Here is a 26,549-nt window from a genome sequence, read left to right as displayed (position 1 = left end):
GTTATGTATAACTTTAACTGATTCTTTAACTACTTTGTTAATATATATTCTCCTAGACTTGTGTACTGGTTAGAACTCTTAGAGGCAAGGGTGAAAACTATCACCGTGTGAAAGGACCCTGAAGTGGCCCCCAGAATTGGAGGAGACCCAAGAGCTATTCACCACACCTCCAAGGATGTTCACAGCCAGGGACTGGACCCCACCTGGACTCTTTCTCTCCACAATTTGGATCTAATTTCATTTTCCTCTTTGTTTTATTTTGTTACTGCAGACTGGCTCTCTGCAGTGAAAGAGAATGGTACCAGACTAATTGCCTTAATACTTGAGACTTCAGATGGGAAACAGCTGTGTCTTGTCTTCTGTTGGAAAAATATTAGGGAACAACTCACATTGACCTGGCCTGGGTCACATGCCAGTTTCACCCGTTTACCTGTCACTGGACCAGCTTGAATTACCTGCAGTTTATTGTGGTTACTTTGGAGGCAGGTGGATGGGAAGATTGGACCTGGGGGAGGGTGCAAGGACTGGCAGCATCCACTGAAACCATTTGTTCTAAATGAAGTGGGTGTTATTTTGACAAAACAGTGTCTATTATAACTGATACGTCATTTATAAATGATTTACAGTTGGGATCATCTTAGTCTTTCTTGAAAGCAGTCCATGTGTGAAAAAAAAATGAGGGCTGCGAGTTTGCTTTGAATTTGGTTTCTGACTTTGAAGTTGTGAAATTTGGCAAGACTGCAGCTCAGATAAATCCTTTGTTTGGGAATTTTGATGAAAATGATTTCAGGCCCCATTGTCACATTATACAGGCTAATTATTGGGAACCACTGAACAGATTTCCTTATTTTCTTTGATCTTCAGTCTCATTGATTATAATGGAAGCATTGCTGTAATCATTAATCTTTTTAATGTAGACCTAGGGAGGTGTTTTGGATATTAAAGAATTAAGGCTATTACGCCCTGAAAAATACTTAGTGTCACAAATTCTACTTAAAATTCTAAGGTGAGAGCTTCTCTAAGGAGTTAAAATTTGACATTTAAGGAGTTAAAATTTTATGTATGTTTGACATACATAAAATTTGAGAAGTAAAAATTCTTTTGAAAGGGCTTTAGGATACTGAGTTTCCAGAATGTACTTGAAATATTAACAAATGATGGAAGATAAATTAATTGAAAGGTCCTGGTGTCATGGGATTGAGTTCTGTTGAGGGAGAGAGGACATCTCTGTCGACAGGGCATACATTCGGAGAGTGGGCAGGGCCTGGCATGGGCTGGGCAAAAGCTAGTCATGACACAGCGCCTGCTTCCAGGTGGCGTTCAAACAATATGGTGACATTTCAGAGGCTTCAAAAATAGAGGTGTATTGCTTGTGTAAGTATTTTATTTATTAATCTAATTTCTAGTCAGATATATGCGAGGTGCATAGATGAAGCGTATTCTTTCTCCCGGATGCTGAAAGTCTCAAGCTTTTTATTCTTTTCTGCAATCAAAGATGAAAAGAAAGTTGTGTTGTTTGGGTCACGTAAACCATCATACACTTTCTCTTGGTATCGTTTTGCCAGCCCACGCAAGAGAAGGGGAGGGAAGGGAGCATTTGATATTCAATGAACAAAGAAGCATACCTTTTCTACAGCCAGTGTCAGCTCTGAGAATGCCTTTTGTGATCAGAACGTTTTGCAGATGATGTTCACTAGAGTCCCGGACAGGAAGAAGGAACCAAGGCCAGAAAGGCAATCTTGCTGCAAGATAAATCCTTTGTTTGGGATAATTTTTCATTCCCCAGGAGCAGCCACAGCAGGCACACTCCATGATGACCCGTGTTGTTTGGAGGAGTTGATCTCTACCCTGAGGGTTGGAGGTTGTGCATTTAGAACTCCAATATGAATTATTACTATATGGGGAGACTGGTGCTTTTCCTTCACCCACAAAAAGTGCAAGTCCGGGTCGGAGATTAGCGTCTGGTTGCTTGCTGTTGCCTTTCTTTCCAGCCTGATTTTGGAGAGAGGTGAATGTGTGTTTCCGTTGTTATCCCGGGGTGGCCTGCGGTTAGGATTTTTCTTCTTTGAAGAAGGGAGGTATACTCTCCTTAACAGTTAATGACAATGTTTATAAGGACCTGAAGTCTTCGAATAAAAGCCCAAGAATGTCATATTATTTTCATCTGCAAGGTGAATAGTCTGTTATGATGGTATAAATATCTGAAGTAATATGGAAGGACAGGACAAAAATAGGTTTCTGAGAAATGTGTGGCATTTTTTGTTTCCTGATAATATTACAGCTTTATCTACTGATCTTAGCTAGAGTTTGTCATGTCCAGATCCCTCTGGGCTGAGCCGTCACTCCTTTGCCTCCTTTTCCAAGGCCCATTTCATTACACAATTAAGCCTTGCTTAAAACCTTCTCTTCTCATGAACTCAGACATTTCATAAGTTAAAACTACCTATTAAATATTCAGTTTTAGGATTTTGTTTAGATGACATTATACTTCCTATTTCATGATGAAGGACCAAGATGTATGTTTCTTACTATATTTATTGTGTCCTGCTTTAAACTATCTAGCAAATTAAATGTCGTCGAAAGTCCTGATTTTGCTGTATTCAAATTTTTTCAGTCTAACTTTATTTTATTAACTTATTTTATTGCCAAACTTGTCTAATCAACTAAAGTTCTAGTTGATTTACTTTTTATGGGCCTAAGATGAGAACAGTAGTAGTAATACTTTATAAACAATGGGAACATTTTTTTTTCTCAGTATTGTGAGAACCTTTAAAAAAATTTTTTTTTTGGTTTAAACTAGTCTTTGTGGGAAAGCTCCCTCTAGTGTTTCTTGCAGCAAGTACAAGTAGTATTGAACTATGCTTTTACAAAAATGAACCTGAGGGCCAGGCTGGGAGGCTCAGGCCTGTAATCCCAGCACTTTGGGAGGCTGAGGCAGGCGGATCACTTGAGGTCAGGAGTTTGAGACCAGCCTGGCCAACATGGTGAAACTCTGTTTCTACTAAAAATACAAAAATTAGCCGGGTATCATGGCGGGCGCCTGTAATTCCAGCTACTCGGGAGGCTGAGGCAGGAGAATCACTTGAACCTGGGAGGTGGAGGCCTGCAGTGAGCTGAGATCATGACACTGCACTTGAGCCTGGGTGACAGAGCGAGACTCAGTCTCAAAAAAAAAAAAGTGAGCCTTAAATAATAGGACTGATTTGATAAATAGAGAGCATCATGTTGAATAAATAGATAGTAGGCTGATCTCACACTGGAAATGCTGTGCAGTTGGGTAGAGGGATCTGCTGTATTCAAAAACATGGATCTCAAAAATAAAGAACAATGTTTCAGGTGTGTCTCTTCAATAGCCCCAGAAAATGGAATATTAACTTTCTTGATTACATGTTTATGAGATGCTTTACTTTCTTGTTTTGATGACTTTGTTTCTTATTTCACCGTTTTAGAGATCATGTCCATAGAAATATCCATATCTCAGAAAAGAAATACAGGGTTATTTTTCATAAGCGACACAAATATTTTAAAATCATAGTATGATATTCTTATTTTGGGAATGTACAGAATAGAGTAGTTTTGTGTAAACACATGCAAACTTTTTTCAAAATTTATTCCTTATGTAAATATTACTTTTATAGGATAGCTCCCAGTCTCATCCTAATGGCAGAGAAGACAGTTTTACCTACATGAGTTCATTTCACATGGGCAAACCTCTCTTCTAATTAGTGGCTGATTCCTGAGTTTTACCTAAAATACTTGATGCCATGTAGGGTTCACATTTAGCAATCCAGAGAACACAGGAAGAGTAGCTCGAGGGTCCTAAGGATGCCTTCACCTCACAACTTGGTCAATAAACAGCCTAGAATTAAATTTTATGTCGATGCTCAATATTCTGTTAGATCTTCTTCCCCATCCTCATCTTAGCTAATGAGCAAGCTTGCTATTTTACAGAGAAAATTAAAGCAGAGAAGAAGTTCTATAAACTCCCATCACCCATCTGCCTGCACCTGTGCCTTTCTATTCTGCCTTTCCCTTTCAGACTGCCAGTTCAGTTCAACCTCTTCCTTGGGCCTAGATTCTGTCCCCTCTTGTCTACTTAAGGACATTGCTCCAGTAATTCTGCCCTCTTTCTTGAGATCATTGATTTCCCCTTCAGTGTTAGGTATTCTCTATTGGAAGCTGTCATTTCTTCCATTTCTTTCAAGAGAGAACCCACTTTTGAATCCACTCCATTAAGACTTTCGTCCTTAGCTCCCACAAATTTTCTTGCCAGAGTCACCTATGAGCTCATGTTGATTATTCTCTTCTTTTGGAAACCTTTCTTACTTGGCTTCAGGATGCCATTCTCTCCTGGTTTTACACCTGGCTCTTGCTGTATTTTCTTTCATTCATATTTCTCCATCTTTCTTTTTCTTTTCTTTTTCTTTTCTTTTTTTTTTTTTGAGACAGAGTCTTGCTCTGTTGCCCAGGCTGGAGTGCAGTGGCACAATCTCAGCTCACTGCAGCCTCCACCTCCCAGGTTCGAGCGATTCTCCTGCCTCAGCCTCCTGAGTAACTGGGATTACAGGCGCACGCCACCATGCCTGGCTAATTTTTTTATATTTTTAGATGGGGTTTCACCATGTTGGTCAGGCTGGTCTCGAACTCCTGACCTCATGATCTGCCCACCTCAGCCTCCCAAAGTGCTGAGATTACAGGCATGAGTCACCACGCCCAGCCTCTCCATCTTTTAAACTATAAGCACTGTGACCTTAACGCTAGGTCCTGGAGATACCCACCTCTCTCTCTCTGCCTAGCTCTCTGTGTCTCTGTTTCTGTCTCTCTCTCTGTCTTCTATACTCACTCTCTTGATAAACCCATCTAATCTCATGGCTTTAAATACCATCTAGATGCTAATAACTTCCAATTTTCTGTCTCAGCCCTGATCTGTCCCCTGAGTTCCAGACACATATAATTAACTGCCTACTGACATCTCACCTTGAATGTCTATAAGCTTCTCAAAATTAATGTGTCCAAAACGAAGCCCCTGATCCCTTAAGCCATCACCCACCTTCAGTCTGTCCTACTGTCGATCCATTTTTTTCTAATTCCTGTGGCCCTAAACCGTGATGTCATCCTTGCCTCCTCTCCTTCTCCTAGATCTCACATTGGATTCATCAACATATCATCCTGTCTGTACCTTTAAAGTTATATCCAGAAGCTGGCTGCTGCCTAACCACTTCCCTTGCTGTCGCTTCTGTGTGAACCACCAATGACTCACCCTGGATGAGTGCAGTGGACACCTGCCCATTACGTTTGTCCATTTTCCGCACAGTAGCCAAAGGGTTCCTTTGAAAGCAACTTAGATCATGTCATTTCCACACTGAGCACTGCACTAGAAAACAGGGGTTTCTGTCTCACCAAGAGTAGAAGCCAAAGTCCTTTCAAGGCCCTGCAGGATTTAGATCTCCCACATCTCCCACAACTGCCTCTCCCATAATCACATGCTCACTCACCCCCATCCAGCCATGGCGGTTCCTCACAGTTCCCTGAACACACCAGGAAAATTTGTGCTTCAGGATCTTAGTACTTGATGTTCTGTCTGCCCAGAACATTCCTCCCTCTGATATTTGTATTGCTCATGACCTTGCTCACTTCAGATGTCTACTCATATCTTACAGAGTCCTTTCTCTAAAATTGCAACTATTTTCCTCAAAATTTTATATCTTTCCAAATTTCCCCCTTCCCTGCATTGTTTTTCTCCTTGGAAATGTTCACTAAAATCCCTTATATTTTACTTCTCTTGTTTATTATTTTTTTTCTTCCCTGTCTCCCCACCCCAATTTAAATTTCATGAACACAGGGAATTTGATTTAGCCATAGCCTGTCACTTATTTTGTCCTCTTATGTAGCACACATTGGAATTATATTTTGATTTAAATGTTATTAAATGCTTTCATTGTCGCAGCACTGTGTCAGGTGTATTTTCACATTTAATTCATTATTCTTAGGTTGCCCATCAGATAAGCCTTGTGAGTTCCATTTTGCATATGAAAAACCTGAGACCTAGGGGGTATTGTATCTTTTCTGTAGATCAACATAGATACTGGACCCAGGCTTTAAGTGGAAACCCTCTAACTGCATGATGTGTACTTTTCTAATATGTGAAGCTATGGACTGCTTCCTTTTAAAAATAATAATTTTGATTTTGTGTGTGTGTGTGTGTGTGTGTGTGTGTGTGTGTAGTGAAAGACAGGGTCTCACTCTGTCACCCAGGCTATAATGCAGTGGTGTGATATAATCACTGTTCACTGTAGCCTCGACCTCCCAAGCTCAAGTAATCCTCCCACCTCAGCTTCCTAAGTAGCTGGGGCTACAGGCATGTGCCACAACTCCTTCCTGGTTTAAATTTTTTGTAGAGACAGGGTCTCCCTATGTTTCCCAGGCCGGTCTTGAACTCCTGGTTTCAAGCAGTTCTCCTGCCTCTGCCTCCACAAAGTACTGGAATTATAGGTGTGAGCCACCACGCCCCAGCTGACTTTGGTTTTGAAAGGAAATTGGAAAGTGACGGTTCTTGCCTGCTCCTTTGTCATCTGACTTCTTCCCAAGCATGTCATCTTCTGTCTTGTTACACCAGCACTTAGCCACTTCTGGGGAGATTTTATTCTCTCTGTCTTTTTTTCTCTCTTTTTTTTTTTTTGAGACAGTGTCTCACTCTGTTGCTCAGGCTGGAGTGCAGTGGTACGATCTCTGCTCACTGCAACCTCTGCCTCCCAGGCTCAAGCGATCGTCCTGCCTCAGCCTCAGGAGTAGCTGGGATTACAGGTGCGTACCACCACGCCTGGCTACTTTTTGTATTTTTAGTAGAGATGGGGTTTTGCTATGTTGGCCGGGCTGGTCCTGAACTCTTGACCTCAAGTGATCCACCCGCCTCGCCTTAGCCTCCCAAAGTGCTAGGATTACAGGTGTGAGCCTATTACTATGCCTGGCCTCATTCTCTTTATCAAATCACGATTCCCCAGATTTTTTCCTGTGAGTTGCTCTTTTATGTTTTCTATCTGATCACTTTTACACATTTGTAACAGTCTTAGGATAAGAAGGCACAAGTCTATCTTTTACAGAAGGAATTCAACTGGACAAACAGTGAGACGGCATGAGAGGAGAGAACTTAGTGGAAAGGTTTAAGAAATGTCTCTCTGATAATTTGGCCTAACTTAGAGGCCATCAAAAAGGCAGCAGTTAGAAAAGAGCTGAACCACAAATGGGTTTGGAGCAAAGTAGCCAAGAATATCTAACAACTAAAGTCTGGTCTGAGAGGAAACTGTCTTGGCTCATAGCCCGAGGGTCAAAAACAAACCTACTTGTATGACTCTGGTTTAAGTCACAGAGATACTCTTGCTTTCTTTGGCCCCAAATAGTCTAGTCTCTTGTAATCTCATTCTTTTCTTCTTCAGTGGTTTGATTTTTGGTGTTAACAGTTTATTGCCACATCTGTAAAATAAGACAATGGGGACTGGTGATTCCTTCCGGGGACCCTTAGTTTTACAGTTTTACAGTTCTAGCATTTTAAAATCAGTGTATTACTCTATTCTGTTTTGAATCTAGACTCAGTTTTAGACTCCTATTTTACTGTGGAAAATTTGCTTTAAAGTAGTAATTTAGATTTTTAACTAAATACAAAGAATCTCTGAAGTATTTTAGGATAAAAGTTCAAATGAGATTGTCAAACAGCTTCACCCTAAAAACCATAGCACGAACTGGGTGTGCTTCTAAGGCTACTGGGGCTGGAAAAATGTATAGGGATAATTAGTATTTCCTTGAATATAGATGAACTGATACTTGGCATCTATATATCTTCCCAGCATTTTCCATTGTATGAAGACGAAATTTTAAAAAGCTCATTTAAAAATTATAGCATTAAATGACCAAATCAATCATTTCTCAAGATGCTGAATTTTACTTCATACCATTATGCTTTGAACATTATCCTCATGTTGCGTGGATAGTCTGTAAACTAATCTTAATGGTTTCTTAAACAAGCAGAATTAATTACAAAGGAAATCTACCCTTCCCCTAAAGCCATGTATTACTTCCAAAGCAAATATATTTCTTTTCCATACTGTCTCTGTTTGAGTGAAACTAGTTTAAATTGCTGTTCTTCCTCATTAGGCAGTTTCTCAGTTTACTTATTCCCTAATGTTTTTCCTCAGCATTTTTTTTTACACTTCTCTAAATCTTGCTCTACCTACTGTAGTTATTATAAAAGATGAATAATATCAAGCAGTGAAGCTTATATCAATTGTAAACAAATTGATCCAGTTCTTTTTTGTTTAAATATGTTTTAGGAAGCTTATTCTCACACTGATATCCGTCATATCTGTTTTTAAACATTTATTGAAGTTCATCTGTTATCAGTGAACCATGTGAGGAAAAAAGACATTGTACTGTAGATTAATCTATCTCCATAATTAGTAAGCGTGGGACACTTGTGATTATTTAAACAGTATAAGAAAGACTACAGTCATCAAAACTAAAATGTTTCTTTTTAAAGAAAGCTAAAGCTTTGCTCTTTAGTCCCAAACAATCTGTGTATTTCCTGATTGCAGAGTCAGGAAATACTTAGCTTTTGAAGCAATAACGGTTACTCCTGGGAAGTTTTATAATTGGCTGCATAGTGATAACATGGACTTTAATAAATACAGTAAAAATATCGCCGGCTTATTTAGAAAGAGAGAACTTCTTCAGTGCAACCGAGAGAGCTAATACTGAGGACGACACCAGTTTGGCAAAATCATTGCTCTTCGTGACCACCTCCAATTTCCAGCTGGCTTCCTGATCAAAGGTATCTTTCTTTAGTACTTTTTCACTTTCCAGATTTTCTCCCGCGTTCGTTCAGGCCTTTGAACATCAATGTGGGTTAGTTGTAGAATTCATTTTATTCTGAAGTCAGGTAAAATGTAGTTTATAAAATGTTAATGGGTTTCTTGAAGTATGTTAAATAACTATGATAACTAATGAGAAAGAACAGCATGACATCAAGGAATCTAGAGGCAATTTTTTTTTGTCTAGAGTGAGGAATTGCTTTAATGTCTTGAGTCTTGGTACTTGAGTCTGAATTGTTTTAGTGAGGTCAGTGAAGGTGTCACAACAAAATACTAGCTAGAGGTGGCACTGTGCTTTTTCTAAATACTATGAAACCCTTATTTTTGTTGAATTGATCCCTGTGTGTTAATGGAAATGAATCATATTAACAACTCACACACTACTTCAGGTTTAATCATAAAGGTGATTTTTCCCTATCTTGATTGTACGTTAGCTTGCTTTTATATTGGCATTAATCCAAAAGTTAACACACAGAATATGAATGCCGATGAGACCTTATTGACCATCTATCAAGTTCCTCCATTCACTTTGCTCTTGAGGAAGCTATCTGGCAGAGGTGCAACAACTATTCCCAGAGGTCCTGAGCAAAATATTGGGGATAGAATATAAACCTGTCAGTCCCTAGTTTGGTTGAGCCTTTCTGAGTATCCTTGTTTTGTGTTAAAGATTAAATGCTGCCACTGAGTAAAAATCTGGCCTTGAATTGGTGTGTGTAAATCGTCATTAGACTCTGTGGGTTGTAGGCAGATTCCGAGCAGCGGAATTATTTGTAGCTAGAATATGTAGCTGGGGTGTGTAGCTTGAGGTGCTCTGTAACATTTGGAGTTGTTCTGGAAACATACTGTCACTTCCCAGTTTGGGTGAATGGTGAGCAGAGTGAGAAGCCACTGCTTTCTAATTTTGGGTGTGGCAGATCTCTTGAGTCATCAACAGGAATTTACTAAATTTGTCTCAGTCCTGAAGCATTTATATCAGAGTTTTAGGTAGTTTTTTACTTCTATATATATGCCTCTGTTTGCTGACAGCATTCATTCAAGTTCTCCTGAGCCCAGATCATTTTCCTAGTGGCCACAGGGAGGAATTCTAGTAAGCAACAAAATCAGCCCAACTCAGTCTTTCACTTAAGAGCTTACGGTATGATGGTACAGGAGAAAAAGATATTGAAAAGATGCTACACATATAAGAAGGATTCGAATTCATTCAACAATATTTGTAAATGTATGTATAAATAGATGTCAGTTAACACTACGTATACTACAGGAGAATCCTGTGATTCCAAAATATTGTATACATGTACAAGTACTGGATAGAAATTTATGTCTCTTGCGTTGTTTCTGATGAATCCCTTAAGTAAATGCTTCAATACAAGATTTTCATGATTCTCTGATCGCTCATTTCCCCACCATGGATATTTTACTGGGCTTATATGAGCAGTGTGACCCTTCTGGTGTGGCCTGAGCTAGTAGCCAGGGGCTGTATAATGCTATATTTTATACTGCGTGTTTCACATGAGGATAAGCGAAAAAACAGAGCCGTTGTTAGCTCAGTTTTGCAGAGTCTCTGTAACCCATGTCATTGCAAGTTGTGGTTAGTCATAACCTGAGAAAAGGTAGTAAAGGTAACTAGAACCAGTTTTGTGTTATAATATTAGCATCTTAAATTATTAAAGATTAAATTACAGACCCAGTTCAGAATTCAAGATGATGAACTTCGCTTATATAAATTAGGTCACTTACAGAATTACATTTAGGTGTTGAGTTTTTACCTGTAGTCACAGGGAAGGATCCTGGGAGACTAGAAATTCAGCCACAAATCAGTTTTTCATGTAAGAACTCTTGATATGGCGTTAGAGAAATTCAAAAGACTTGACACAATTAAGGTTGAATTGACTTTATGTGCAATCTCAATTGTAGAATGGAACTCTGAGGTTGTATGTAAATCATTTTGTAACAAGATAAAATATCTGCAGTAAAATCAGTGCTACAGGCAATATTTCTGATTCTGTACTCTGTGGAGACATTTTTGGAGGCATACTTGGGTTAAAAATTAGATGAAAAGTATTTAGTGGAAATCAGACAAAAAGATTTAGCTATACTTGGGTTAAAAACCAGATTAAAAATATTTAGTAATCAGATGAAAAATAGAGAGAAAGAAGAGATCATTCTCCTAGGGCTTTGCCCACTAGAATCATTTTACTTTTGCAGGTTTGCAGGGTTGAGTGTCAGCTAGCTCACTCTCCGCATCTTCGACCCTTGTCGAGTAAGGTAAATCACATACTAAGGCAGTAAGAAAATGACAGAGGGTTAAGGTTGCTAGTCACATGTTAACACAGATACCTGACTTTGTCCCTGAGACATGGCAAGTGTTCGGGTGAGTCACTGAAGCTATAGCATGTGGACTTTATCCTTTCATAGGAAATACTTGGTCTAGCAAGCTGAAATTCTTGTGATTTTAAAACTATGAATGCTCTAGCAGTATATCCCAAATAATTACATCGGCCCCTCCTTATCCACAGTTTTAGTCACCTGTGGTCATCTGTGGTCCGAAAATATTAAGTGGATGTGGCAATAAACTGTTAACATGGCTGAACTCAGAGACCTTGTGGGAGGAATGTGCCTTGCATGTTGGAGAAATAGCAAGGAGGCCATTGTGGCTGGAGCTGAGTGAGTAAGAAGGGAATTTAGTAGGAGATAAAAATCAGAGAAATGAGGTGAGGATGGAAAGATGAAAATCCAAGTTGTCTACCTAAAGGTCATGTGGATGACCTTTGGCCACCGTGCAGATTTTTTTTTTTTTTTTGAGACGGAGTCTCGCTTTGTCGCCCGGGCTGGAGTGCAGTGGCCGGATCTCAGCTCACTGCAAGCTCCGCCTCCCGGGTTTACGCCATTCTCCTGCCTCAGCCTCCCGAGTAGCTGGGACTACAGGCGCCCACCACCTCGCCCGGCTAGTTTTTGTATTTTTAGTAGAGACAGGGTTTCACCATATTAGCCAGGATGGTCTCGATCTCCTGACCTCGTGATCTGCCCGTCTCGGCCTCCCAAAATGCTGGGATTACAGGCTTGAGCCACCGCGCCCGGCAACCGTGCAGATTTAATCTATATGGATATCATATGTGGATGGCCAGGGCCCTGAAGCACACTGTGAGCTGGTTGTCTTTTACATTTTTTTTTTTTTTTTGGAGACAGAGTCTTGCTCCTGTTTCCCAGGTGGGAGTGCAATGATGTGACCTCAGCTCATTGCAACCTCCCCCTCCCGGGTTCAAGTGATTCTCCTGCCTCAGCCTCCCGAGTAGCTGGGATTACAGGCACCCACCACCATGCCTGGCTAATTTTTTTTGTATTTTTAGTAGTGATAGGGTTTCACCATGTTGGCCAGTCTGGTCTCGAACTCCTGACCTCTGGTGATCCACCTGCCTCAGCCTCCCAAAGTGTTGGGATTACAGGTGTAAGCCTCTGTGCCCGGCCTTGTCTAAAATTTTACTCTTAATGAAAAGGAGAGCTATTGAAGGGTTTGCATGTGAGCAATACAGGCGAGGTAAGATTTCTCCTATACTCCCTTAGGATCTCTGACTGAAACTGACAGGAGACAGGTTAACAGGAGAAAAGCATACTAATTTTATTTTGTAATTTTTACATGTACATAGGAGCCTTCACAAGAAAAATGAAGACTCAAAGAAGATAAAGGGTCTGGGTTGGATAAAGTGTAGTAACTTGTGAAAATGCGACAACACAAAGAGGTTTTGGCAAGGGCAGTTAATTGTGGAAAAGTAACTAGGAAGATAAAGGGTGAAGTAACAAGATTTTTGTGTTAGGTTTCTCGCAACTGCAGTTTGCTGTGTCTAGTGATAAGTATGTCTTCCTTTCTCCTTTATAGTGAGGGGGAGTTTTACCTCCTGATTTTAGGAAGAAAAAAGAAGATGAGAATACCTTTCTCACACTTGCAGTTTTTCAAGTATCTTTAACTCAAAAATAATCAGCATGCCAAAGTGGCATATTTTGGGGTGGCAAATTTTGACCCCCTAAAGTAACATGACTTGTGTTAAAAAGGATCATTTTGGTTTTGAAAGTAAACTGAAGCTGGCAGGGGAAACTAGCTGAAAGGTTATTGTAGTAAACAAGGTGAGAGCTGATTAGTGTTCTCTCTTGTTAACTGTAAACCAAAAATAAAATTCCAAGTCCCTGTACACCCCAACCGGTTGAATGGACCCCTCCTCTTGTTCAAGGTCACTCGTAAGTTAACTTGAAAAACTAGTTCAGACCATGAAGGGAAGTGGGGGTTGGACATTGCTCCTCATATTCTCCTTCCTTTGAAATTCAAGCACAGCTGACCAGCATTTAACATTAAAACGGCTCTTAAGACTGACAAAGCGACTCTGTAGCAGTAAGATACCAACATGACAGATAACAGGCCCTAAAAGAAGGGCTCTGAAAAGGCCCTATATTTTACCCCAAAATATATTTATTTGACATGTTTTGAAATGGTCCTGCAAAGCTCTCTTATGGGGAAAATCATAGCTTTTTCCTTCCCTTTCCAGGTCTTTTTCCTGGCCCAGGAGAGAATTAACTAAGAGTCTGGCACCTTTTAAAGTCTGATAAGAAACATTTACAATCTATTCTTTGTGAAGCCTGCTACCTGGAGGCTTCTACATAATAAAAACCTTGGTTTTCACATCCACTTAACGTAGCCCGGACACCACTCCCTTCTATTGAGTCTAGTGCTTTAGATAAACTCTTACAACCAATTGCCAATCAGGAAATTTTTGAATCCACCTATGATCTGGAACTGCACCGCCCACCCCCAATACACACCCCCCACCCCACCCCTTTGAGTTCTCCTGCGTTTGTGGATCAAACCAATGTACATGTTACATATTTTCATTGATGTCTTATGTCTCCCTAACATGTAGAAAACCAAGCTATAGCCCAACTACCTTGGGCACATGTTCTCAGAATCTCCTGAGGCTGTGTCATGGTCATGCCCTTAACCTTGGCAAAATAAACTTCTAAACTGATTGAGACCTGTCTCAGATACTTTTTGGTTTATAGAATGTACCACATTTTATTTATCTCTTCACTTGCTGATGGACATTTGGATTGTTTTCAGTTTTGGAGTTGTGAACGCAGAAAATCTGAGACAGGTCTCAGTTAATTTAGAAAGTGTATTTTGCCAAGGTTGAGGATGCGCACCCATGACACAGCCCCCAGGAAGTCCTGATGACATGTCCCCAAGGTGGTGAGGGCACAGCTTGGTTTTATACACTTGAGAGAGACATGAGATATCAATATATGTAAGAAGTACATTGGATCTGTCTGGAAAGGCGGGACAACTTGAGGCAAAGGCAGGAAGACTCAAAACAGGGAGGGAGTTTTTAGGTCATAGATCGGTGCTACACAAATGGTTACATTCTTCTGAGTTTCTGATTAACCTTTCCAAAGGAGGCAATCAGATATGCATCTATCTCAGTGAGCAGAAGGGTGACTTTGAATAGATGGGAGGTAGGTTTGCCCTAAGCAATTTTCATCTTGAGTTTTCCTTAGTGATTTTGGGAGCCTAAGATATTATCCTTTCACTGGGTATTGGGACAAAAGTGCCTTTGAATATTTGTTTGAAGGCTGTCGTGTGGGCATGTTTTCCAGTGTTTTAATCTCTGGGAGTGGAATGGCTAGGTAATGAAGTAGGTCTGTATTCAACTCCTAAGAAACTGCCAAACCATATTCTAGAGTGGTGTGTCATTTTATATGTCTGTTTATAATGTAATTAGAGTTCCAGGTGCTCCCACGTCCTTGCTGGCAGCCTTCTTTTTATCTTAGCCATTTTAAGAGGTACATAGTGGTATCTTATTGTGGTTTTAATTTGCATTTTCTCTGATAGTTAATGCTGATGAGGGATGTCTAGGTTTTAATCTCCTCATCATCAAGAAAGGTTATTTTATCCTGATGGTTGGAACTTTGGTTCCTTTCAGCTGAGGCACAAAATAACTTTTAAAAACAATCAAAAGACATATTATGACATAATAAGTTGACAGTGGCTTATATAGTTTAATGGTTTTGTTTCTGGGAGACTCACTTGAAGTGGGAAAATATAATCCTGCTCTTCAATTTCAATTAATTTTCATTACATTTTAATTTTATGTTAGTCATTTATGTCAAATAGTATAAGTGTATGCTCTGTCTTGTGTAGTGTCTATTACTTTGTATATTATTTAAGATAAAAATACATTCCATGTGGTAATAATTGGGCTAGGTAAATGTAAATTGTCTCAAAACATTCAACTAGAATCAGGGTTTTAATTTTTCCCCCCAGGTTCCTGATGTTATTAGCAGCATAAGGCAATTATCTAAAGCCGCCATGAAAGAGGATGCCAAACCCAGCAAAGATAATGAGGACGCCTTTTACAACTCTCAGAAGTTCGAAGTCTTGTACTGTGGAAAGGTGACCGTGACCCACAAGAAGGCCCCGTCAAGCCTCATCGATGACTGCATGGAGAAGTTCAGCCTGCACGAACAGCAGCGCCTGAAGATCCAAGGCGAGCAGCGCGGTGTGGACCCGGCAGAGGACCTGACTGACTTGGAGGTGGTGGTGCCCGGGTCCCCCGGAGACTGCCTGCCGGAGGAGGCGGACGGCACCGACACCCACCTTGGCTTACCTGCCGTGGCCAGCCAGCCTGCCCTGAGCAGCTCTCGGGTCTGCTTCCCTGAGCGGATTTTGGAAGATTCTGGCTTTGATGAGCAGCAGGAGTTTCGGTCTCGGTGCAGCAGTGTCACCGGAGTGCAAAGGAGAGTTCACGAGGGCAGCCAGAAATCCCAGCCACGACGGAGACACGCGAGCGCGCCCAGTCACGTCCAGCCCTCGGACTCGGAGAAGAACAGGACCATGCTCTTCCAGGTACGCCTGGCTGGGCGCTGTCTGCCCTTGCCCCAGAAGGTGCCAGACGGAAGCAGCTGGGCATCCAGTTCCTCCCAGTTCCACCTCTGTACAACGAATAATCTAACTTTTATTTGTTTTCCCATTCAAAGCAGATAAGGCAGGTGGAGGAAGAGTGCACAGCAAAGTAGGGAAGGGGCGAGAGGCAGACGTGGAGTGTGGAGTGTAAGAAGTAAGGCAGTAGGAAAGGAGGAGGAGGAGGAAGCAATTCGTGGAGCGTCCTGGACACCTGGTAGAGAGAATAAGAATCTATCACCAGCATTTGCCTTGGGGTGATTCTCGAATAAATGCTTAAAAAAAAATTTGTAGGTAGGGCGCGGGGGCTCACGCCTGTAATTCCGGCACTTTGAGAGGCCGAGGTGGGCTGATTACTTGAGGTCAGGAGTTCCAGACCAGCCTGGCCAACATGGCAAAATCCCGTCTCTATTAAAAAAATAGAAAAATTAGCCGGGCGTGGTGAGGGTGCGCCTGTAGTCCCAGCTAATCAGGTGCTGAGGCGGGAGAATTGCTTGAACTGGGGAGTCGGAGGTTGCAATGAACTGAGATCGACCCCTGCACTCGAGCCTGGGCAACAGAGCGAGACTCCGTCTTAACAACAACAAAACTGTGGAAAGTCAATCTTTAAAGATATGAATCTGAGAGAGTGCGATTTAACATGGAGAAACAAGGGAATTTTTTTCTAGAGAAGAAAAAACTCCAGAGACTCGTATAGGTATTTTGAGTTGAGAGCACACCAATTTATGCTGTCACACCGAAAGAGGTTAACGAAACACTATTGACCTAAAAATGTACTGAATTGGATACTAAAATAATTTGATGCAAGCTGTAGAATTGGTATAAAAGATCATTCTTAATTCTAAACATTTTTGAATGTTGTACAGGATATAGAAGGTGTCAGGTTCCACTTAAAATAACTTAATTCATAACAATACCCTGTAGAGAGTCTTTAATCCTCAGCTTGTAAGATTTGAGTTTCCTTGGGCAAAAAAAGAAAAAAAAAAAAAAAAAAAAGGACTGACTATCTTTTTTAAACTTATTTTAAAGATTCCCTGAAAAGGAAATTCCGGAGCATTTTGGTAAACAGTACCGGTGTGTAATATCAGAAGTTTGCTTTATCAGAGGCTCATGAGGCTTTTTTCCACAAATGATAATATTTTATTATAGAAAAAACATCCCAAATGCAGGATTTCATAAACACTGGCAGGCGAACAAGTACAGCTTCCAAAGTAAATTCAAAGTAAAGAGGCAACACTTACAAACATTTCGCCGTAAGGAGAAAATGTGATGTTCTCCTGCGGAAGTGATCCCATGCAGAACACAAATGTGGCTCCATATCCGTGAAGGCATCAGATTTCCTTTCTGAGCTCGGTATGCCCATTTCAGCAACTGAAAATGATGGCAAGAAGTGGCATTGATTATATTACTACTTGATTTTAAAAAATCACACCCCTGATTAAAAACAAAATTAAGAGACAGGGTCTTGCTCTGTCATCCAAGCTGGAGTGCGTTGGCGTAATCACAGCTCACTACAGCCTTGACCTCTGGAAGTTCATATTTTGTTTTTTTCGTTGGTGGTGGTTTTATTTTTAATGAACTCAAGGTGTGTCATTAAAGCCTCTCTGGTCTTCGGTGACGTGTTAACTGAAATTCCCCTTTTCTTGGGGCTATCAGATTTGTTCTTTTTTTAGCTAGTCACAGTTCTTGTTGTTAATTTTTCTGAACGGTTTATTTTCAAAAATTTTAATTCATTAGCCCAGTTACAGATATATCCTTTCGCTGACCATTTGGGAGACAGTATGATTATAACTTATTTTTTAAAATTACTATTTTTAGAAATCATGAAGTGAGGAAAGGTTGCACATTTTTTAAAAAGAGTTGTTTCTAATCTGAAAAATATTTGTTTGTATCTTATAATAATTGAAGACTAACTTAATTTTCGTACTTTTTTTGACAGGAAAGAAACATTTTTGAGGCAGCTGATATTTGGGGTAAAAAATATTGGTTGGATTAGATGTTTAAGTACATACGAAATAGATATATCTGAGATATTGCATTTGAATCTATATTATTAGTTTAATATTTGATTATAAAGTAAGATGTTAGATCCTTATGAATTGAAATTAATTGGAATGCTTTTATTTTTAAGGTTGGGCGATTTGAGATTAACCTTATCAGTCCAGACACTAAATCAGTTGTGCTAGAAAAGAATTTTAAAGATATCTCCTCTTGTTCTCAGGTATGTATCAAAGTATATCATCATATGTGAAGAGACCAATTCAGTCTTGTTTCAAAATTAACAATAAAATAACTGGGCTTGACCCCTTCAAATTTTAATTTTTTTTTGAAATTCAAATTTTTATTCTTAAAGGGAATTTGTCTTAAACTAAGGGCTCCTGGGTTTTTGTCTATGGCAGTGTCAAAATCCTGCCCAGGTCCCTTGGTGTCTGTCCTAACAGTTTGTCCTCATTTTAGTCAACTCTTTCTGACTGTAATGCCACTTCATCAAATCCCTTCTAGTGATGGAATTTTTGTGGAGGTGAGTTCTTTTGAAAATACCTGCACAGTTAGTTCCTTGGAATGCTGGCCTGTGGGACTTGTGGGTATAACTGAGTCATACTTGCTCTTTATACCATAGTAGGTAGTAAAAGGAGAATGAGGGTTTCAGCTTATTTTAATGTGAATACTAAATTTTGAAAATATTTCTGTAGTTTTGTTCTTTTATTTATTTTTAATTCACAAACTGTGTATTTAAATGTTTTTAAAATAATCAATACAGCCAAATATGTACAAGATTATATTAGACATTGAAGAGATTACAAGATTAAAAAGAACTTTTGAGGATGTCAGATGGAAGGAGTATCTAAATCTAAATGTAGGGAGATTTAAAAATGCACCTCTAAGGAGTTTCCTGGAATTGAGAATTCACTTCTTTTCTGCCTAGTGACTTAACTTACCTTCAAGGAGTTGGATCTTGCCAAGGTCCTTACTTAGATTTTAATGTCACTTCTTCTCTGTTTAGTGACTTGCCTTTAAGGAGTTGGATCTTGCCAAGGTCCTTACTTATATTTTAATGTTGAAAAATCATGCCGGCCTATCTTGTTTTCTTTATTTACTATCTTTTTAAAAATAATTTGAAGTTAGCATTGCTATAGGTATGATATTCAGACATTCTTCCCTTTGAAGATAACAAGACAGTTTTTGTACATTTATTTATTTATTTATCTATCTGGAGACAGGGTCTTCCTCTGTCATCCAGGCTGGATTGCAGTGGCGTGATCATGGCTCATTACAGTCTTGACCTTTCCGGCTCGAGCAATCCTCCCACCTCAGCCTCTCCAGCAGCTGGGACCACAGGCATGTGCCACCATGTCTGGCTACTTGTTATTTTTTTATTTTCTTAAATTTTTTGTAGAGACGAGGTCTCATTATGTTGCCCAGAATGGTCTTGAACTTGTGGCCTCGAGATCTTCCTGCCTTGGCCTCCCAAAGTGCTGGGATTACAAGCATGAGCCACCCTGCTGGCCAGTTTTTGTACACCTTGTTAATTGTTTACCTCAGTCTCAGCTAATACAGTTCACATCTGATATTTTGTTTTAATATACTTTCTATTATATGGAGACATAAAATTACATTGTGTAGATAAAAATTTTCTACTCTAATAACTTTGTCAGCACTTGACATAAGGAGGAATATATTGTAAATTTCTAAATTCCTACTTAAAGGACACAGAAGTTTTAACTGAAAAGTATTTATTAAGCATTCTTGTAATTACCAGTTTACTGGTGGTCCCTGGGAGATCATAAGTGCTGTGAGGGCAGGTATCTAAGTCTGTGGTGTCATTCTGTAGGACATCAGAGTCAGATGTACTCAGACAGAGCTTAACCCTGAGGTGTTCGATACATGTTGAATCAATGAGCACTTTGCACGTGGTGGGCCTTATGCCAAATACTAAAGAGAAAGTGATGTCTGAACCGAAGCAGTTCCTACCCCAGAGCACCAAGGGGCATCCTCAAAAGCTGTGCTTCCCACGCCACACTTCCTGAGCCTCCTGGTGAGAAAACTCTCAATGTTCATTGGGCAGCTAAAAGAAAAAAAAAAATAGAAAGAAATAGAAAAAAGAACTAGCCAAACCAAAAATTGGAAGTTCAGATACAATTTCTTGTTTCCACTTTGTATGTTTTTAAAGTCAAGATGTGCATTCTGATATTCTGGTTCAGAAAAAGAAATAAACAGAAGCAGGAGGGATATTTGTGGAAAGCCCTGACTTTCATCGAGGTAATTGTCAGGTTTAGCCATCTGCTCCTCATTGAGTGGCTGGCCCTGCTCTTATTATGTCTTTCCAGGGAATTGAACTCATGTGATGTGGCTGTTTTCAGGAATAGCCTGATTTTTTATAGTGCACACCCACAAATGCTTCTTTCTTCAAAATCTGTCGGACTGTTTGCCTGGCAAGCATGGGGACTACAGGAGTGGTTTTCTTTCCTGGAAACGTTGCCAGTGCCTCAGGACTCTCTGAGCTAATGAGGTCCTGTGAATTTTTCCCATTTAGTACTAAGCGAGTAAAGGATATTCTTAAGTCACTAATAAATTGTACCAAATCGAGGCCAGTGTGGCTGGACTTGTGGAGGTGAGAAGGGAATGTTATAGGAGATAAAGCCAGAGGAAAGGAGATGAGAATGGAAAGATGAAAATCGAGGTTGTGTATCTAAACGTCATATGGAGGGCTGGTAGTCACCATGCAAATTTAATCTGTATGGATATCATATCCATACAGATTGCTTAGTTTCACCTCAAGAGTTGCAACCTCTCTCCTGTGTACTGACTTTTTCTTTTTACCAGAATTGATTCCTTTTTCTATTTCTATTGGATAGATTGAGCTTATTATAACAAAACAGGGGTTGCCATTTATCAAGCATCCTAGGAATTATATTTCTTAGTTCTAAATCTCAAACATTCCTGACAGTAGGTGCTGTTACTACTGTTTTATAACGAGAAATGGATGCTCAGAGATAGTTATGAGCAACCCAGTGCAATATCACGTATCTCACAATTAGTTGAATCAAGGTTTAAGCACAAATCCGACTTCAAAGCATGTTTTTCCTTTTCACTTAGATTTAGGTGATTTCAGGACAACTTTAAATTTTTTACCTACCTGGCTTTTCTAAGTACTATGCTTGCTATTAAGGTGTTGTCTACATACCGGTATGTATACATTTAGACTGAATGAAAATCACAGATGATTCTGATTTTTTTTAAAATGAGACATAAAGGAGGTTATTTAGCCTGGGTCTAGGAAGTACAATGATTCATCAGTGTGGATAATTGGCACCTGCAATAATTTATTTAACATATCAGTCTTTTAAGTGTGGCTCCTTGAGTGTCTGTAAAGAGACAAACATTCCAGTGTTTTTGTGCATACTTTAGGGAATTGCATGCCATTTAATTTGAGTATTGTCAGTATTAGTTTTTCTCAGATTCTTAGCCTAGATAGATAAGAACAGGGTTTATGATGAATATCAGACTGCCGTGCTAAGAAGACAGTAAATTGAAAAGTCCATTACTTGCAGACATGGAGTGGCATTTTATTACAAGACACAGTGGATCATACCATCAATATTTTTCCTCCTGTGGCCTTGAGTCACAGAGTGTTTATCAGAAGCAAAACAGTCTGCGTTGGTCTCACCTTTTATTTTGAGTATCGACAGGCCACTGTATGAGTTTGCTATGGCATTATGTCTGCCCTTCATCACTGTGAAGAAGAAATTCATAGAACTGTGAAAGCAGAGAACTGATGTTACTTTCCATATTGTTGATTAAAAGATATATTCCCATAAATTTTGTATTGCACTTCTTCCCCTCCATCCAGGGTATAAAGCATGTCGATCACTTTGGCTTTATCTGCCGGGAGTCTCCAGAGCCTGGACTTAGCCAGTATATTTGTTACGTATTCCAGTGTGCCAGCGAATCTCTGGTAAGTAGTGTTATTGCTGTCTGCTTACTCCTGCGGACACATCTGTCAAACAGAAGACTTGCCTGTTAGGAGCCCAGGTCTTGCAAAATGGCTATCTTTGGGAAGAAGAAGGCATCTAGAAATATGTTTTTCCCCTTCAAAGCAGCACAGCAGTAGAAAAGCAAAAACATAATTGTCATGGTAAAATATATGCCTAGATACTTTCTTGGGTTTAAAAAACCCAGTCATGGAAGCTTGAGCATTTTTAAAAGGTAGGAAAAGACTTATAATAGGAGAAAAGCTGTTACTTTTTTCATTGCTCATATGAGAAGATAAGGAAGGCCATTGATCTTTTATTTTCTTAATTGCTATAACATCGCAGAATAGATAATGCTTATATCAGCAGAATAGAGAGCTCTTTTCGTTTTCTTCCTTTATTTTATTAGTCCCTTCTTCATTTTTAAAATATCATATTTGTTGTGGTCTTACTTTAACCTTCATTTTCTTCTTTGGCATTTAAAAGTCAGTTCTTTATCTTTAACACTACCCCTCTCCTGCTCTCAACTAAAGGTAATTGGAGTTCAAGAGGAAACATATAAGGCAGGCTTGGACATATATCTGAGTGGCTAAGAAATATGTTGACTTTTTTCCCCTCAAAGTTTTTACTTATTCTTGCACTTATGCCATCTCCCCATATCATTTTAACACAAACCTTTAGACATACGCATCACCATTTTTAGAAAAGTTTACAGAAAATTATTTTCTTAGACATGTGATCCTCCCACCAGGATTTCTTCCAGGGAAACACATAAAACTTCGTCATATGGAAATCAGTCAGGCAGCATTGTCCTTGTGCCCTTGGTGCATATCACAATTATCCCTGCCCAACTCTTGCCTTCCACGTTCCCAGTGTGGACACCGAGGTTAGAAATAATGAAGAAGTAGGAGTGAATTTGTTCAAAGGCACTTTGTGACCAGCAGCCTCTGGCCTTCATCTTTTTCTCTAAAAGATATAAAACTCCCGTCACTAACAGTTTCCTGTTCTCGAGAGTTCCATTTGAGTTTTGTCCTTCCTCTAAATAACCATACATATGAAATATCCACATGTTGATATCCAGGGACTGTTGCTAAATAGGTTGCATTTAGGACTTGAGAGAGAAATTTGAGATTGTCATTGTGTAAATGACAGTGAAAGACAGGTTGGATAGAACTGGGGGAGGAAAAAGAAAGAAAGCCAAAGAAAACCGGTGACCTAACATTAGAGAATGCCAACAAAGTAAGAGTTTGGTAGAAAGTGATATCCTAGGATGTTATTCCACACACGCCCTGCTCCCCACCCATTCCCTGCACACTCACACCTCACTCCTTCTCTGTGTCCCTCCTCTACTCTAGGGCTGATCCCTCTACCACATTCTGGATCCCCCACTCTGCTACCTTTCTAAAACCTATCATATACCCCATATGTTTTATTTTGGAAGCACCATTTACCTAACTTCTCTACTTAGAAATGCCAATGTATCTCTTTCACATTTTATATGCAGTTGTTTATCAAATCCTATTGACTGAAAAAGAATGTCTCTTTTCTCCATTCTCCCACTTTTCTTCTTTGCTGCCTGATTCTAGGCATTCATCTTCTTTACTTCGGCCCTTGTGTTAGTGTCCTAACTAGTAATCCTGCCACTAGTTTAATTTGCCATCTCTTCATTTTCTACATTGTGCTAGAGTTTTATTCTCACAAAATTTCCTCCTTGGAACCTGGTTCATGCCTCACTGTTAAGGGACAAAATCCAGATTGTGTAGCACACAGCGGGGCTCACTTCATTCTCTAGCCTCATCTGCACTTAGACTGGAATGCCATGCCCTTTCGTGACCTTTCTCATACACGCCGTTCGTCTTACAAGCTCTTCTCTGGGTCAGACCACAAAGACTGCTTTGATGGTTGATGTGATACTGCTTTTAGTTTGACTTGCTACTGAAACCCACACATGTTGGTTAGTTCATGGGACTTGAGTGAGAGACTGCAGCTCTCTGAAGGCCCACTATGGCTCACAGTAGTACAGCTGAAACTCAGAGGTCCCCATTCACTGCATGGAGTGAGGAGTGTACCATGTCAGAGGATGCCAGAACCAGGGCGTGCTGCCTTTCATACTGGCCAGCTGGGAAGGAGGCCATGTCAGCCTCAAGAATCTGGCTGTTACTAAGCGAGGAGAGGGTGCAGTGCTTTAGTTATCTCTTTTTTTTAACTGCTTTTAATTTTGGAAGTGAAGCAGGCCTGGCTCTGCCCTACTAAAACCTGAGTACCATTCCCTTTCTTTTCTACTGCATATTTTTCCGGCCTCAGCTTACATATCACATCCTACTGAAGTCTTTCCTGACCCCCTGTTTTGCAGGAATTGCCTCCTTTAGTTGCGCTATTGTTAGTTCTCTTACTATACTTTATTCCTAGGTCTCCAACAATTCTTGCCAGTCCCCACACTCACTTATCTGTTGCATAACCACCTACCCTACTAGATTGTGAGTTTCACAGATTTCAGACTATCTCTTTTACGTGTTGTGTCATGGAGGTTCTAGGATAGCAGGTGCTTGGTACTTTTGTACTTTGAGTGATTGAATGACTGCATTACTCTTAACTTCAGATAATCATTTTCTAGGTGCTGGTTAATCTGTGATCTCTGGAGAACTTGCACTAAAAGGAAAATGACATAAAACTTTGTTACTTCTAATCTTTTTTACAGGTTTTGTTTTGTTTTTAGTTTTCAATGTTTTCATTTTTGCCCTCATGCATGTAGAATGAGTTTTGGAAACAGGGAATCACAATAGAAAGTCTGGGCACATGCTGTATTTTTCCACCTAGCGTGATCTGTGACTAAGGCAACAGACTTGACTGGCTGTGAATGCCTTCCTACTGCTTGAAGCTGTGTCAGAATCTGAGGTTTGGCATAATTATTCTTAAGAACAGGCCTATGCTAGGATCTTTCAAACCATGTTTAATTTTATCAGTAAGCATCTTAACTGAATAGTGAGGCATCAGAACTGCAAGTCTCAAGAAAATTAAACGTAAATTTCCTTCATAATAGAGGATTGCTTAAGGAGCTGATACATAGACCAAAACAAAGCAAGTAAATATTATCAGTCTAAGCAGTGTTAGGAGTGATGTGGCTCGTGTAAGACAATGTATTGCAACACCACGCATGCTCATTTACCTTCTCTGAGTACCAAGAATACACAATTAGCATTTTCTTTTGCTTCTTTGTAATAATTGCTATGAATTTGTAAACAGGGTAGTGTTCTTACGGGCCCTGGAGGGCTATGTTGGAAGTTTAGATGATCAGTTCTTCCTTTTCTCCTCCCTTTGTCTCTCCCAACCTTCTCCCTTCTTTCCTTCTCCCTCTTTCTTTCTTTCCTTTCTTCCTTCCTTCCTTCCTTCCTTCCTTCCTTCCTTCCTTCCTTCCTTCCTTCCTTCCTTCCTTCCTTTTTCTTTCTTTTTCTTTCGTTCGTTCGTTCGTTCATTGTAGCAGGCAGCTTAATCTTGTTTAACCAACCCTTGAGATTTGTAGAACATATTATTTCTTCAAAAGTGCTTTCTCTGAAACAGGATTTGAAGAGTGTGAAAAAAGTACAGGTGAACTGCTACTTACAAATGAAGAAAATGTAAACTCCACAGATGCAGACCAAAATATTCAGGGAAAGTATAACCAAAAGACATCTACAGAACTCTCCACCCCAAATCAACAGAATATACATTCTTCTCAGCACCACATCACACTTATTCCAAAACTGACCACATAGTTGGAAGTAAAGCACTCCTCAGCAAATATAAAAGAACAGAAATTATAACAAACTGTCTCTCAGACCACAGTGCAATCAAACTAGAACTCAGGATTAAGAAACTCACTCAAAACCGCTCAAGTACATGGAAACTGAACAACCTGCTCCTGAATGACTACTGGGTACATAACAAAATGAAGGCAGAAATAAAGATGTTCTTTGAAACTAGTGAGAACAAAGACACATCATACCAGAATCTCTGGGACACATTTAAAGCAGTGTGTAGAGGGAAATTTATAGCACTAAATGCCCACGGGAGAAAGCAGGAAAGATCTAAAATTGATACCCTAACATCACAATTAAAAGAACTAGAGAAACAAGAGCAAACGCATTCAAAAGCTAGCAGAAGGCAAGAAATAACTAAGATCAGAGCAGAAGTGAAGGAGATAGAGACACAAAAGACTCTTCAAAAAAAAAATCAATGAATCCAGGAGCTGTTGTTTTGAAAAGATCAACAAAATTGATAGACCACTAGCAAGACTAATAAAGAAGAAAAGAGAGAAGAATCAAGTAGACGCAATAAAAAATGATAAAGGGGATATCACCACCAATCCCACAGAAATACAAACTACCATCAGAGAATACTGTAAACATCTCTACGCAAATAAATTAGAAAATATAGAAGAAATGGATAAATTCTTGGACACATACACCCTCCCAAGACTAAACCAGGAAGAAGTTGAATCTCTGGATAGACCAATAACAAGTTCTGAAATTGAGGCAATAATTAATAGCTTACCAACCAAAAAAAGTCCAGGACCAGATGGATTCACAGCCAAATTCTACCAGAGGTACAAGGAGGAGCTGGTACCATTCCTTCTGAAACTATTCCAATCAATAGAAAGAGAAAGAATCCTCCCTAACTCATTTTATGAGGCCAACATCATCCTGATACCAAAACCTGGCAGAGACACAACAAAAAAAGAGAATTTTAGCCCAATATCCCTGATGAACATTGATACAAAAATCCTCAATAAAATACTGG

The 26,549-nt window shown here is 39.7% G+C and overlaps 1 protein-coding gene across 10 annotated transcripts in view; it reads left to right on the top strand.

Moving 5' to 3' along the window:
* TBC1D4 (TBC1 domain family member 4) overlaps positions 1–26,549 on the top strand; it is a 212,323-nt gene that overhangs the window by 115,008 nt on the left and 70,766 nt on the right. For 8 of the 10 annotated variants that reach the window (XR_013407575.1, NM_001172423.2, XM_015121187.3 and 5 more), the window contains 3 exon segments: positions 15,166–15,747; positions 17,933–18,022; positions 21,653–21,757. Coding sequence is in view for 9 of the 10 variants with exons in the window: in NM_001172423.2 (NP_001165894.2) it covers positions 15,166–15,747; positions 17,933–18,022; positions 21,653–21,757 (777 nt within the window). In the remaining variant the exon portion in view is untranslated. 10 annotated transcript variants of the gene reach the window in all.

The sequence above is a fragment of the Macaca mulatta genome, chromosome 17, assembly GCF_049350105.2.
Source record: "Macaca mulatta isolate MMU2019108-1 chromosome 17, T2T-MMU8v2.0, whole genome shotgun sequence".
NCBI lineage: Eukaryota > Metazoa > Chordata > Mammalia > Primates > Cercopithecidae > Macaca > Macaca mulatta.
This window is presented reverse-complemented; position numbering and strand designations above follow the sequence as displayed.